The sequence below is a fragment of the Equus quagga genome, chromosome 8, assembly GCF_021613505.1.
Source record: "Equus quagga isolate Etosha38 chromosome 8, UCLA_HA_Equagga_1.0, whole genome shotgun sequence".
Taxonomy (NCBI): domain Eukaryota; kingdom Metazoa; phylum Chordata; class Mammalia; order Perissodactyla; family Equidae; genus Equus; species Equus quagga.
In genome coordinates, this window is record NC_060274.1 from 110,313,501 (window position 1) to 110,329,668 (window position 16,168).

The window sequence follows — 16,168 nt, forward strand, 5'->3', positions numbered from 1 at the left end:
TAGACATGCAATTAATTTGCTTCCTATAGTTGCATTAACAGTTACATTAGTGCTGCTAATTTTCTAGGAGAGAATGCCTTAAAAGCAATATCTTGCAGGTCTTGCGTCTATAAGAATGATCAAGCTGCAAAGGATAATCCAAGTAAAAGTCTTCAGGAGGAGGAACCATGTCCAAGGTTCGCCCATCAGCTTGTATATGATGAGTTACACAAGGTATCCTAACTACATTGACCTATAAACTTTCCAGACCTACAATCTGAAAAAATGCCAAAATATATCTGTTTCTTATTTTTTTAAGTGGATTTGAATAAAAAGTTACAATACATAGCAGGCATTCAACAGATTATGTTAGCAGACATTCAATCTCATTTCTCCCTAAAATTCCATAAGAGAGTAAATGTTTTTGCATAGTCCATAATTCCCAGTACTTTTCCTCTTTTGACAATGGTCAGTGGCTGCTGCTTAGCTGCATAGATCAGATACATAGCATGGCCTATTGTTTCTGCAATATGAATATCCAAGTAAAAATGTATAGTTTTCAGCATTAGAGTACCTTGTCCTATATCATGAAAAGGTGTGTATAACTTCCTGATTTTAGATTTTTCCATTGTGTAAGAAGTCTTTTTATCTTTATTTTTCCTATGTTTGTGTGACATATCTTTTTCATCAGCCTTGTGAAAGCAGTCCTGCATTCTGAAGTTTTAGTGTCACTCAGTGTTCAAAATGGTTTCTTTAACTATTTCTCCCTGAAACTTTACATATGGTTTGGTGATTGGCCTCAGTTATACAGTAAGTTACTGACAGAACCTGTATTCTTTCTGTTCAGGCCATAGATGATTATTTAAATTTTATGTCATTTGAGACCTTTAGGTAAAAGTTACCATGGGAGTGAATAAAAGCCTTTTCTCTTAGAGTTTCCAAAATTAAAGAGTAAGTGAATTTCCATCTGTAGGATACAAATAATATTGCTACTGTATAACACTGTTGAATATAAATGTTTTAAAAATTTCAGGAAATGCTTTAACACTTTGTGTAAGTAAAGAATATCACTAAAACTGTAATTAATATAATAGTAAAATCATATTGCATTCCTTTTACATTTCTTTTTTGGTCTTAATTGAATAATGGAGTAATATTTTAAAAGTTACTTCACAAATCGTGTGTGCCATTAAGGCTAAAGCAAGATTAAGATCCTTAAATTAAATTTAAAACTTAAAACGTTTCTAGTTACTGTTAACCTTCAGGGATTCAACGTGTGTGTCAGAGTTTTTTTAAAGATATTGTTTGCTATTATGATCAACACTTGATTAACTTGATATTCTCCATTATTCTTTGCTCTAAGCAAACTCAGTATTTTGGATTAGCTTCTATCATTGCTTTTGTTTCATGTCTTCCATTGTCGATATAATTCTGGTAATACAATTCACTTTAATGTAAAATGTAATTTAAAGAAGTAGGCATAGTACTTTAAAATAAAAAGGAAACTTGAAAAGAATCAAGAGAAACGTTTGGTAGAAATGCAATGTTTTAATTTTTTTTTATGAGTAAGGCTAAGGAAGTTACCTGTTATACACTACTACTAAAATGAAGACATTTTACTGTGACTTCTGTAGTTTTTTGAGTATGCATGCGTTTTTAAAAATCTGATTTGTTTTGTTTATTACAGGTTCATTATTTATTTGGTGGGAATCCAGGAAAATCTTGTTCCCCAAAGATGAGATTAGATGACTTCTGGTCACTAAAGTTGTGTAGGCCTTCAAAAGATTACTTACTGAGGCATTGCAAGTACCTCATAAGAAAACACAGGTATAAAAAATAATTCACTGAAAACTTTTATTTAACATTATCAGCTCTTGTTGGTATTACCTAAGCTTTGGAAATGTGACTGTCTTTGAAAATTTAGTGAGGTGACAGTGTAAATACTGTGAAGATCATGACTTTTGTGAGTGCCCTGTTATTCTCCTTATTTTGCTTTCTTCTTTCAAAGGAAGATACAAAGTGAAGATAGATATTGATGCTAAAAATTTCTAAATATAGAACAAGGAAATTTTGCAACTGTTAAAATAATGGAAACAATTTCTATGAAGGTGATGAACCTACCTTCAGGTAACTCAAGGCCTAAACACTACAAATTGCATCAGTTCTGGATTATTGGCATGTGCCTGACCTATTGACGACTCTCTTAACAGTGTACATGATGGTATAGTTTACTAAATACCTTTCCAATTTGATGTTTCAGAATACACCTTCAGATATGATTATAGTTTTACATCATTACCTTTGCCATTTAATTGCAAAATCATGTAATCAAACATTTTTACCTATATCTCTTGAGTCATGTTTGCCTTTTAGCCTTAGCAGGTAATAAGCTACAAAAAAATGTAGAAAAGTATATCTGTCCTTTTGGTTACTGATAGTGTTAGATGGTAATAAAAATTTATAGTTTGGAAGGAGAAGGTTAGCCATTATTGAGCAATTTTTGTGTGCTAGATCCTGCATATTAATAATCACAGTAAGCCAATGGAATAAGTACTGTCATTATCACTATTTTATAAAAGAAGAAATGGAGGCATTTTTAAATAGGTTATATAACTCATCTAAGGTCACTCAACCATAAGTGACAGAGCCAGGATTTGATCCTGAGTATTCTGACTCCAGAGTTCACCGCTTAACCCACACTCACACCCCCACCCACCCCCACATACATACAAGCACACATGTATATGTATATATACATACATGCATACATATGTGTGTTTATATGTTTGTTATATATGTTTATGTATTATATTTTATATAGAATATAAGTACATAAAAATCTCTTGTAGGTATAAGTTAGATTTGTGGTTTTTTATATCATGTTTACTTATTGTTCCTTTCTCTGCTTTTACAAGTTGTGCTTGAGACATAAGTTAATAGCTGAACCTAGTTACTTATGTTGCTTTGGCATTATTGTGACTAATCAGTGTATTTCCTATAGAATCTACAGGAGAAAGGGTCTGAATCTTCATGTTGGCTGGGTGGCAAGAGATAAATTCTGTTTTATTAACAAGATTTAAGCTTGAGGTATCTTCAACCATTTACATTGCTAAAATTTCATTCCTTAATACTTTACTTAATGTTAAACTTTGGTTTTAAAAGGATAAGACAAATTTGGGGAAGTTATAGTGTTCTTTTTCTACTTCAGATCTAACAACTGGTGGTTGGAATGTTAAGTTGAGCTCTTTTTAAAAATTTCCTCACTGAAAGCTCATTAGAGATTAAAGGAGATCATCTAGTGCAATATGTGAAGAATTGGAACTCACTTTTAAACATTTTCCTCTGGCTTTTAATTGAAAAAGTAATGCATGGTTAATAAAGAAAAAACAGGGGCCAGCCCTGTGGCCGAGTGGTTAAGTTCGCACACTCTGCTTGTGTGGCCCAGGGTTTCACTGGTTCAGATCCTGGGTGCGGACCTAGCACTGCTCGTCAGGCCATGCTGAGGCAGTGTCCCACACGGCACAGCCAGAAGGACCTACAACTAGAATGTACAACTATGTACTGGAGGGCTTTGGGGAGAAGAAAGAAAAAAAAAAAAAGATTGGCAGCAGATGTTAGCTCAGGGCCAATCTTTAAAAAAAAAGAAAAAGAAGAAAAACCATAAGTTCTCTCTATCCACCAAAAGAATTGAATCACTCATCATCCCCCCATTCAGAAAAAATAACTTAATATTTCAGTGTATATCCTTCAAGCTTTATGTGCACACGTAGATTTTTGTTAGTTTAACTGAAAAATAAAGATCATATTGCTTTGAATCTGATTTTTTCCAATGAATGATGTCTTATAGACGTCTTATTAGCATGTTAATAGATAGAAGTACAAATCACAATTATAATGACTGCATAGTGTTCTACTTTATGTGTAATTTACTTAACTAGTCTCCTTTTGTAGAATATTTAGAGTATTTCCAGCTTATTTTCTATTATAAACAATATGTTAATATTATTATATGCTTCTATATGCATCCCTATCCAAAAATTCTGTAGGGTAGTGGTAGAATTGGTGAATTATAAATTGCCCTACAGAAAGTTAATTTTCATTCCTTCTAAAAATAAGTAGAATTAATTCATTTATCCACAGCCAAGCTATCCTGAGAAGTATTGTTCTTTTTGATATTTGGCAGTTGTTTTTCTTCTTTAAAAATATATCAGTTTGCAGGTGAAATAACAATTTGGGGGAATTTGAAATATTCTATATTATGGTGTGTTTTAGGTTTCAAGTACAAACATTGTTAGTGACTTGTGCCAGTAAAAGGCATAAAGTGAGGAATGAAAGTGGATAAAGAATAAAAGAATAATCAGTAACAATCGTTTAAATTTTTAAGTATATGATGAAAGACTCTAGCAAATCTTGTGAGTTATGAGAATGATTCATAAAATAAAGTGACTGAAGTTGAAAAGCACCAAGTTTATGTGATTGGGCAAATAGTCAACCTTTGAAATTTGCTAATGTGGGTAGAGAAGTATGCTTAGTTCATCTAGAACTTAAACCAGAAAAGCCCTTGAAGGACAATTTAAGAATGTTTAAAGACCCTATTCATTTGTGTAAATTATTTTCAATTAGAGTAATAATAGCATAAAAATATGCAACATAATACTTTTCTGATTGTGATACTTTTTGCCTTTAGTTCTGATAGCTAATGTCTTATTATATTGGGAAAAGTATTAGACCTGGATCTTGGACTGATATTCAGCCTTCTAACTTAATCTTTCTGGACATCAGTTTGCTCATGTGTAAAATGGCCAAAGCAACCACCTAAGGATCTTTATAAACATCAATAAAACTATATTCATTTATTTAAGAAATATTTGTTGAGCATCTGCAGTGTGCTAGATACTGTCGTGGGCTTTGTGGATATGTCAACAAAGAAAACAAACAAAAATTCCTGCCCTAAGTTCCCATTCTTATGAAGGGAGACTAACAATAAACATAATAAGGAATTTATATGTTACAGTAAGTATTATGAAAAAAACTAAAACCGGTTAAGAACTATTTTTGTGCAGGTTAGCTTGGAATATGATTTTAAATAAGGGTATTAGGGTAGACCTCACTGCAGAGATGACATTTGAGTAGAGACCTAAAGAATATGTGGGAATGAATCACGTAGATACTTAAGGGGAAAGGTATTCCAGATAGGTAATAGACAAGGCTCTGAGGTTAAAAATGTGCCTGGATTATTTGCGGAATAAATTGAGGAGTTCAGTGTGGTTGAACTGGAATGAGCAAAGTGATTGTGGTAGGAGATGAGGTCAGAGAGATTAGAAGGGGACAGATTATGAAGGGCCTTTGGCTTTTATTCTGAGTGAAAAGGGAGCATTGAAAGATTTTAAGTAGAAGAATGACACATTCAGATTTATCTTTTAATAAAACCCATGCTGGATTTTCTTCCAGAAGGACTGGGCAAAAGGTCGTGCCGTTTTCACTCACATGGGGAGTTCTTCAGAAACAGCAGGTTTACATGTTGGGCAAGATGAGTTCAGTTTGGGGTGCACTTTAGGTTTTAGAGATCATCTGTGAGCGCTCTGAGGAAAGGGTTCAGCTGATACTACGTTTGTGAGTCACCAACAAGGACAAGGAGCTTGCTCAGGGAGAGTAAGAAGAGTAGAGGGATGATGAGTGTTATCTGAGGACCACCACCATTTGAGGGAATGCAGAGGAAGAGACACTCCATGAAAGAGATCAAGAAAGCACAGTAAGATTCTGGATAAACTTTGAAGGTTGCACTAACAGAAGTTCTTGATGGATTTGATAGGGGTATGAGAAAAGAGAGCAGTCAAGGATGACTGCTAGATCATCTTGAGAATCTGGTCTGCTACTAATTCCGGCTGACAATAAAGGGCCTAAAATGGGCATTTGAAAAATGTAGACCTTTTTCCTGCCAACTCTTAGATGAATTCAAGAGTTTGAGGGACATTGCTACATTGCAGAGATAGAAGGTTGTTTCTGTGAATTGAGTAGAACAGAAAAATTACCTTTTTAATTCAAATTTCATATTAAATTAGACACCTAATTCTACCAGGCCATTTTATAAACTGCTAATCAAGCTTGAGATGATTGCTTTTGTCTCAGGTGCCAAAACTCTGATCTAATCCATTGTGGGCAAGATGATAGAGTAACATGACCTCTGCCTGAGGGACTCTCATCTGAGGGTTGTAGGGTTGGCTGACAATCAGGATACTGTCTGGTATAAGAGAACTGTAATATTTTGCTAGTCTTTGCCCCTGCCTGAAAACAGGTACCCTAAAAGACGGGAAATTATTGATGCCATAAGAATAAACACCATTGTGAAAGGCTCTTCACTATTTTCCTTTCCCAAATGAAATTAAATGTCTTCTTAACTTTCTCTCTATATAATATTTTGAAAAGCATGCCAATTTATCAGAAATGAATCCATATATAGTTATGCTGTAACAAAAGGACATTATCTTATTTAAATAAATAGTCCAAACAGACTTTTTGAATTTAGGAGAAATCATTGTTTCCTTTTCAGCTTTGGAGTCACATAGACCTGTGTTTGGTTCTACTTCTGCCACTTACTATCTCTTATCTTGGCCAAATGCATTCTCTGGGCCTCAGCTTCTCATCTGTTTTTTAAAAAAATGATAAAACTTACTGTTGTCATAGAGTTATTATGAGGATAAATGAAGTGATATATGTAAAATATTTGATAAGAGTCCAGCACATAACAAATGCTTGATAAGTAGTTGCTCCAATTTTTTTTGTTATTATTACTAAGACATGGAAATAGTCTCATTAAAAATATCTAATCAGTGTTAATGATACTCTTAAAAGAAACTATACTCATTTCTGTTTCTAAAGTATCTGTTAAGTCCACTTTCAGTGGAAAGTATACTGCACAAAGCTAACCAAGTATTTTTATTTTATCTCTGCTTGTCTTTTATGAAACACGTTTGGCTCTTTTGTAGTTCTGTTATGGAAAATATTTTACTTACTCGCTATGTTTTGTAGTTGATTTAATCTTAGCTTGTAGTTTTAAGAGGAGGGTAGGAAGTGCTGTTACCCAGTCTCCAGCACCATTGCCTGTGACTGCCTCGTATTGCCGTTGCATCCACAGAGACTCCACATCCACACTGTCTACATGGCAGCATTCGGATTCCCAAACACAGGTTTTGTAGGTGTCCGCAGTGTTTCCTCATACACAGAGTAGTCCACTCCAGGTCTGAAAGACATTTCTGATTTTTTCTCATAACTCCAGACAATTATTGTTCTTGTTTACATTTCTAGGTTTGAAGAAAAGGCCCAAATGGATCCCCTTAGTGCTCTGAAATATTTACAAAATGATCTTTATATAACTGTGGATCATTCAGACCCAGAAGAAACAAAAGAGGTAAAGGGCGTAATAAACTTCAGAAATTGAACATTTTAAAATAAAATGTCTTCCTGACTTACATTTGCTGATTTTGCTCTCGGATGTTTTAAGGAAAGTATGATGACACTGATAATCTTAAAAATGGTACAGAGCAGATGAAATAAAAATTGAATAGGCATATTTTCATGTGTTAATATAAGATTCAAGTCGCACAAAAAATTCTTGATCCATTCAGAAAAGGATTCTCGGGTATAAAGTTTTAACTTAGACATTAGTTTTGTGTATTGGGAAGGAAATAGAAATTTTTACTACTTCTTTAGTCCCATGCCGCCTTTATTTAAGGATTACATAATGCTTCAATATAAACTTTTCTGTTGATACTCCATAATCCCCTAAGTGAAGAAAAGCTCTCCTTTTTTGTAGGGAAAAAGTGAAGAGGTTAATGGAAGTAGAATCCTTGCTACCTTGATAGTTAGTTTTATGAATGTCATAGCAGTGTAATTTGACTATAGGCTACTAACTTCATTCATCTGTAGTCCCTAAGCTTGAGAAATTAGTAACAGATCGTTACTTTTCAGTTTTTTTGTTACATAACATGGGATGGAAGCAATTGTTTCTGAATATTTAATATTCTTAGGGCATATTTGCTTATTCACAGTGTGTGAATATACTTACGGAGAGTTTCATGGTCTTATAGCCTCTCATCCCACTAACTTCTGAGATTACTTTTGTCACTTTTTCCTTTTGCCAGCCATCCTTGTCCATAGTTCATCTAGTATCATCTGAATTGCAATTCATTTTACCTCTAACTCACAGAATTGGTGCTAATTATATGTAGTTCTGTCCCTTACATCTTTTCCCCTTTTAGCTCTTGCTTTGTTTTGGCTTTTTAATAGCAACATCAAGCAGTGCTTTTCTCTGCTCAGCATTGACACAGGTTTCAGACTTAATGTTGAATCACTTTCAGGCACCAGGTTCATTGTACTTTCAAGTAGTAGAGCCTGCATGTCCTTGGCACTAAAACAAAGAGATACTCTTTCATAGTCGCCCACTGTGAAAATAAGTCTTATTTCTCTTACTCAGTATTGGTTACAGCCCTTCACCAAATGGAGGCTCAACAGAATGCACTATAGAACCCCCCTGAAGGAGGACAGTTAGTTGTCTTTCCTTGAATCTTCAGTCAATTCATAATACTATTTAAAATAGTGGAAATTATCATAGTTTTGCCATGTAACAGAATGTATTTGGTTTAATCTGTTATGGCTTATAACTGAATAAGTTGTGAAAGGACCCTTAATGTTCATTTTGTTAGACCATGCATTTGAGAGTTATAGATTTCCTTGTGTTTTTGCCATACTCTATCTAAAATGGCTATAGTCTGGGAACGTTATTTTTCTCTGATTTTTTAAAACCAAACCAAACCAAAATATTGCAAAGTAAATAATTTCAGCTGTGTGAGCTGCAAGTAAGCCAAAGAAAACAGACAGTTTGTTCTTAAAACTAAGCTAATAGGAAAAACCAGGACAGGGAGGTATCTCAAGTTCAAACAGAACCATTTAAAAAATTTTGGTACTAGGTTTCTCTTTTTCCTCTTTTCTGAGTAATATCAAATTATGATTTGGATGCCACAGACTTCCATTCCATTTCTTAAAAGATTCATCTATCAAGAGTTGTTTAGCCCCAGTAGAGAAGTTAGTAAAAATGGTGTTGTGCAGGTGTGTGTCAGCATCAGAATCACTTCAGAAAGTTTTTCAAAACAATACCTTCACCCTAAGATTCTCTTCTGTCTGCTCTTATGTAACAGGAAACTGAACACACACCTGACATTGAGAATTACTGGCCTATAAGGTTATTTTGTTTTAAATTGTGTTAATAGCTTTTGTTTTGAGGGAAAAGAAAAATCCCTTGGTGACAGTTCCAGTATATATACTTAGAAAATTTAGGGGCCAGCCCAGTGGTGCAGTGGTTAAGTTCACACGCTCCGCTTCTATGGCCCAGGGTTTGCCAGTTCGGATCTTGGGTGCAGACATGGCACGGCGTGGCATGCCATGCTGTGGCAGGCATCCCACATATAAAATATAGGAAGATGGGCATGGATGTTAGCTCAGGGCCAGTCTTCCTCAGCAAAAAGAGGAGGATTGGCAGCAGTTAGCTCAGGGCTAATCTTCCTCAAAAGAAAAAAAAAGAAAATTTGTTAAGCATATAGATCTTGACTGATAAGAAATCATTCCATGTCTCTAAAAAGGCCTCACTGCTATTCATTTTCTGTACTAGCTTGTTTTTGTTCTGTATGTATGTTTTACAAAATTTTCACTACATTAAATGATTATATCAGGAACTAAAAGTAGTTTTTAGATTTTTCTCTTTTTTTTAGGGAGCAGTTACCATGATGATCATCATCACTGTGCCTGTTTTTGGGGAAATGATGGTGGACCACCAACTATATACCAAATAGTGGTTCTTTGCTTTCCTCCAGTCTCCAGAGCATGAGTTCTAAATTGGTGATGAGCTTCTAATAAACGTTATGAAAATGATATTTTTTTTCCAGAAAAAGGCAAAGAAAAGAAGGCCTAAATTAATTCTACCATTTTCAGAGAGGATTCTATAATAGAGAAGGAATAGGTAAAACAAGTTTTCAGCCAATGTTGCTCATTTTATATTAATTATACTTCTGCTGAGCTTCCAAGGTACTGGTGTCATTCATTTAATAGATGTGTATTGAGTCCCTACAATATGCCAGGCATGTAGGCACAGGAGATACATCAGTGAACCAAACAACATCCCTGCCCAGGAAGTACTTAGACATACCAGTGGAGGGAAACAATAACATATTAAATTAGCAAATTATAGAGTACATTAGAATTTGATAAGTATTATGGAAAAATTAAAAAGGGATAAAAAGAGTAAAGGGAGATCAGAAGTATAAGAGGTGAGAATTAGGCAAGTGCAGTATTAAATAGGATGATCATAATAGGCCTCATTTAGAAATGAGATTTGCACAAAGACTTGAAGGATGTGAGGGAGTGATCTAACTAGATAATTTGGGGAAGATAATTTCTGGCAAAGGGAGGGGTAGAACAAAAGAACCTAGGATGAGGGAATTCTGGCTTTGTTTTTGAGAACAGCAAGGAGGCCTGTGTGGCTGGAGTAGAGGTAAGGAGGGTGAGAATAGTCAGAGATGAGGTCAAAGAGGTAAGAGCAGGGATTGGGAGAATAGATTGTGAATAACTTTGTAAGTCGTTGTTGGGACTTTGACTTTTAGTCGAAAGGAATAAGGAGCCAGTTCAGAGTATTGTGTGTGCAGAGAAATGATATGGTCTCCTTTATGTTTTAATTAGATCACTCTGACTACTGTATTGAGAATAGACTAAAGGGGAACAAGGATGGAAGCAGAGAGACCTATGAGGGAGGTTGTAGAAATCGAAGCAAGGAATTGTAGTTCAGACTAAAGTAGTAGGAGTAGAAATGGTGAGAAGTAAAATAGATCAGATTCTCAATATATTTTAAAGGTAAAACCAACAGAATTTTATGATGGATTGGATGTAGGTTTTAGAAAGAAATGACTTCAAAGTTTTTGGGCCTGGGAAACTAGAAGGATGGAGTTACTGTTAACTGAAATGAGAAAGCTCTGGGTGGAGCTGGTATCTGGCGGTTGTTGGGGACTCATGACTGGAATCAAAATTTTAATTTTGGATTTGTTCAGTTTGAGATGCCTATGAAACAGCCGACTTGAGATGTTGAGGCGATAGTTGGATATTGAAGTCTGGAGTTTGGGGGAGAGGTCTGGCTTTATTCAGATTATGTACTATTACTTGGTACCTAGTAAAATTCTAGACCAGTACATATCAGTTCCACTTATTTAATCAGATTGCCAAAATAACAGTTTTCTCCCCATCCTTCTGTATGTAGAGTCAATAAAGTTTATCTTTCACCTTAGAAGTTAGAAAAGAGAAATGAATTAACCCCCAAGTAAGTAGAAGATAGGAAATTAGTGAAATAGGAAACTAACAGTAGAAAAAATAAAAGTGAAAAGTTGGTTCTTTGAAAAGGTGAATAAAATTGGTAAACCCCTAGCAAGATTTATCAAGAAACAAAATAGTGAAAACATGAATTATCAACATTACAAATGAAAAGGAGAAATCATTACAGACCCTACAGATATTAAAAGGATAATAAGGAGATATTATGAACAACTTTGTCAGCAAATTCAGTGACTTGATGAAATGGACAAATTCTTTGAAAGACAAAACTTACCAAAACTGACACAAGAAGAATTAGAAAATCTTAAGGAACTCCATATCAGTTACAGACAGAGATTGAATTTGTAATTAAAAACTTTTCAACAGATTAAATGCTAGGCCTGAATGGCTATATCAGTAAATTCTCAACCATTTAGGAAAGAAAAAATACCAATTCTATATAAACTGTCAGAAATCAGAGGAAGACAAAATACTTTCTAAATCCTTTTATGAAGCAGCTTAATGCTGATGTAAAAACCCAAAAAAGACATTTTACAAGCAAAGAAAATACAGACCAATTCTTGTGACTGTAGATGCAAAATTCCTAAGAAAATGTTAGCTGATTGAATCCAGCAATATATAAAAAGGTTAATGCACAGTGACTGAGTTGGGGTTTATCCTAGGAATACCAGGTTGGTTTAACATTTGAGAATCTATCAGTGTAATTTACCACATTGACAGAACGGAGAAGAAAAATCATAGATCATCTCAATAAGTGAAGAAAAGCAATTGACAGAATTCAAAACCCATTCGTGATAAAAATTCTTAGCAAACTAGGAATAAAAAAAGAAATATCCTAAATCTCATAAAGGGCATCTATGAAAAAAATACAGGTAGCACTATACTTAATTGTAAAACATTAAACCCTTTTCCCTAAGATTATGATGAGGAAAGAACATCTGCTGTCAGCGCCTCTATTCAGCATTGTACCAAGTCCTAGCTAGTGCAAGAAGGTAAGAAAAAGAAATAAACAGCATATAAGTTGGAAAGGAGGAGGAAAAAGTGTTTGCATTTGTAGATGCCATTATTGTGTACATGGAAAACCTCATGCAATCTACAACACAGTATGCTAAGATAAGTGAATTTAGCAAGGTTACAGAATAAAAGGTCAATAGGAAAAAACCCAATTATTTTTGTGCTAGCAGTGGACAGTTAAAAGGTGAAATTTTAAAACCTGTTTGTATTAATAACAAAAAATAATCAAATACATAATGTCTATTGAAAGAAATTAAAGAATACCTAAATAAATAGAGGGATAAATCACATTTATGGATTGAAAGACTAAAAATTGTTAAGATGCCCATTCTCCTCAAATTGGTTTTTATTTTAATACAGTTTCTATCAATATTCAGGCAAGTTTAGGTTTCTTTTTTGTTGTTTCTGGACTAGCAGAAACAATCTTGAAAAAAGAAAAACAAAGTTGGAAGTCTCATACTACCTAATTATAGGATTCTATATAAAGCCACAGTGGCTTAAGGATAGACAAATAGATAATAGAACAGAATAGAATTCAGAAGTTGACCCACATATATGTGGTCAGTTGACTTTTTGAGCAGGGTGCCAAGTCCACTGGGAAAAAGAAAGTGTTCTTAACAGATGGTGCTAAATAACTGGATATCCCAACCTATATCTCACTCTTAACACAAAATTAAGATGGATTATGGATCTAAATATAAAACCCAGAACAATAAAACTTCAAGAAGAAAACAGATTATCTTCACAACCTTGGGATAGGAAAAGATTTCTTAGACGTGACAAATGGCACTAATCATAAAAGAAAAAACTTTATAAATTGGACTATAAAAAAATTAAAATTTCTACTCATTACAAGACATATTAAAAAAATAGGCAAGCCACAGACTAAATAATATTTGCTGTAGATTTATCTGACAGAGGACTGATACACAGGATATGTAAAGAACTTTCTATATTTTAAACTCTTCCTTTCACCCCCTTTTTCCCTAACTCTTTCTTAGATAGCTACTTCTGGAATATTTGTCAAATTTCTGACCTTCAAAGGACTTCTAATCAGGGCTCACAAATATTAGTGTGATTGATACCTGAAGTTTTAAAGTCTGCAAGCATAGGTGTGAAATACAGCTGAGGAATCGGTGGTATCAGCTGCTCAGACCTTGCCAAGTGCCAAGTAACTCCACTGAGAGTCTCCTCATTTGTCTACTCTTATTCCTTCCTTTAACTTGCCTATTTGCCAGCATCCTCATCAAGATAAATATAAATAGTTCTACATTTTTACTTTTTACCAATTTGTTAAATTACCTGTGTTGAAATAGTTTTCTTATTTTGTTTCATTGTTGTTGAGTTACATGGTCTGTTTTAAAGTAATTGGCTAGCCTAGGAATCTAATCAACGTTTGTAACATTACTTCAGTGTATAAAGGCCTATGAATCTTTATAATTATATAACAGTATAATTATACATGACTGTGGAATCCCAATCTAAGTTGTAATTTAGGAATGGCCTATACATAATAACCATGCTTTTTCCTCAGAATTTAATTTACACAGCAGAGAGATCAGGTATTTTACAGTAGCATGTATTTATTTAATTTTATTTATTTACTTTTTTTTTGAGGAAGATTAGTCCTAAGCTAACATCTGCCGCCAATCCTCCTCTTTTTGCTGAGGAAGACTGGCTGTGAGCTAACATCTGTGCCCATCTTCCTCTACTTTATATGTGAGATGCCAACCACAGCATGGCTTGCCAAGCTGTGTGTAGGTCCACACCCAGCATCTGAATTGGTGAACCCTGGGCTGCCAAAGTGGAACATGTGAACTTAACCACTGCGCCACCGGGCAGGCCCCAGCATGTATTTATTTTTTAAGTGAGAACGCATATATACTAAAAATTCAAGAGGGCTGGCCTGGTGGCACAGCAGTTAAGTTCTCACATTCCGCTCCCATGGCCTGGGATTCGCTGGTTTGGATCCCAGGAGTGGACCTACACACTGCTCGTCAGGCCGTGCTGTGGCAGGTGTCCCACAAATAAAGTAGAGGAAGATGGGCACGGATGTTAGCTCAGGGCCACTCTTCCTCAGCAAAAAGAGGATTGGCAGCAGATGTTACCTCAGGACTTATCTTCCTCAAAAAAAGTAAAATTCAATAACTGTGTGCAGGACACCAATCTATCTATATTTGATAGATTCCCAAATGAGTAATTTTCTTTTTTATTTCAGTTGACCTGTTGTTCCTTAATAAATACATACTTTAATAGATTTTAAAAATTAAATAATTGAAGGACTTGGTCCAGTATTTTGGAAAATGATAATAGCAGGCCAGTAGAAAAGTCAGCGTATTCTTTAATCTAAATGTGGTGTTCTTATTGCCACTATTTGGACTTATGCAGCAACATGAACTGAGACTTCCAGTGGCTAATAAATGGTCAAAATTACATGTTATTTTTCTCCAACGTGCTTAGCCAGCTAATTTGCTTCTATTTTTCTTTGACAGTTTCAGCTCCTAGCTTCAGCTCTGTTCAAATCTGGTTCAGATTTTACAGCTCTGGGTAAGTATTCCAATATAGTTTATCCAGCCAGATGCCCTGGCAATTGGGAGGTTGGATTTTGATTTATTTTAAATGAAACATTAGGTGAGATGTTCATCCAAACAAATGAAGCAGGTTTCAAGATAGCATGCAAAATTTCTAATAACCTGTTACAAGGTTATTTTCCAACCATTAGTCACCAGTTCATGGATCAGTTTGCAGTTTCTGTTACACCAGTTACTGAGCTACTCTGCAAACAGGTGGCAATAGAAGCATGATCAAAATTAATTAATTTATATAGCATTGTTTTGGAGTTCAGGCTGTATTACTGATATACTTACTATGAGATAGCATTTGTTGGTTGAATGGTTTTTCCTCTCAGTGTGTTCTTTGTGGAATTGTGAGGTGTCAACAGAATGGTGATGGGATAGTAATGAAATAAATGTTTAGGAGCAGAGAAGATAAATTAGCTCCTTCCTGAAAATGGTAATTTTTTCTATGTTGGTATCTTCATTGTTTTAAGTGTTTCTCAAACACCCCAGATATGGCCATCAGTCTTTGTTTAGGAATACTCTCACTGAGTATTAATGAGTTGTTAAAGTGGTTAAACTAGGCTATGGTAAAGTGAGGAGTCTGTAGAAGTTCCAGAACCCAGAGCTTTAGTCAGGTGAATTTTCAAGGATCTTTTTGTTAGCATAAATCATTATTATAGCTTCAGTATTTCAACAAGATAGTTGCCTTTTAAAGTATGAGAATTTCCTCTTATCATTATAAAATGTCACACAGTGGATACATATTTATCCCATTGATGTTAGTGCTGTTATTTGCCTTAGAATTGAGCAATAGTAATGAAATTTTCCAGTGTATGTAATATAAATCCTACTTTTTATCTTTGGAATAAAATAACACTTTGGGATGTCAGTTTAATTTCTTCTTCTTTGTCCTTTTGTCTTTTTAAAGGTCTTTGTCTTTGAACCATACCTCAAAGGAAAAAAGAGATATATAATTCTGGTGGTTTTCACTGGGATGGGAAAAAATAGCAATGTTCCTTGGGGTCTTGCCCTTTCTTTTTCCATAACAAGTAATTGAGATTTCTCTACTGATCAAAGCAGCTCCAATCCTGAGTTCTAATTCCAGAATATGTGGGATTCCACAGGGCAAGACAGAATGGACTACTATAAAACATAACTCCAACAGGTTCTCCTAAAAATTTAGAGAATTGTTTACCACTATTCCGTGCACTCAAGGGCTTTTAAAGAATATTTTTAGGCTGTTAAAA

The 16,168-nt window shown here is 34.6% G+C and overlaps 1 protein-coding gene across 9 annotated transcripts in view; it reads left to right on the forward strand.

Moving 5' to 3' along the window:
• Positions 1–16,168, forward strand: part of MKLN1 (muskelin 1) — a 320,604-nt gene that overhangs the window by 290,908 nt on the left and 13,528 nt on the right. For 8 of the 9 annotated variants that reach the window (XM_046670333.1, XM_046670335.1, XM_046670330.1 and 5 more), the window contains 4 exons: positions 99–213; positions 1,667–1,806; positions 7,285–7,387; positions 14,856–14,910. In XM_046670333.1, coding sequence (XP_046526289.1) covers positions 99–213; positions 1,667–1,806; positions 7,285–7,387; positions 14,856–14,910 — 413 coding nt within the window. The remainder of the gene's footprint in view (positions 1–98; positions 214–1,666; positions 1,807–7,284; positions 7,388–14,855; positions 14,911–16,168) is intronic. The other variant, XM_046670336.1, reaches the window with a different exon arrangement.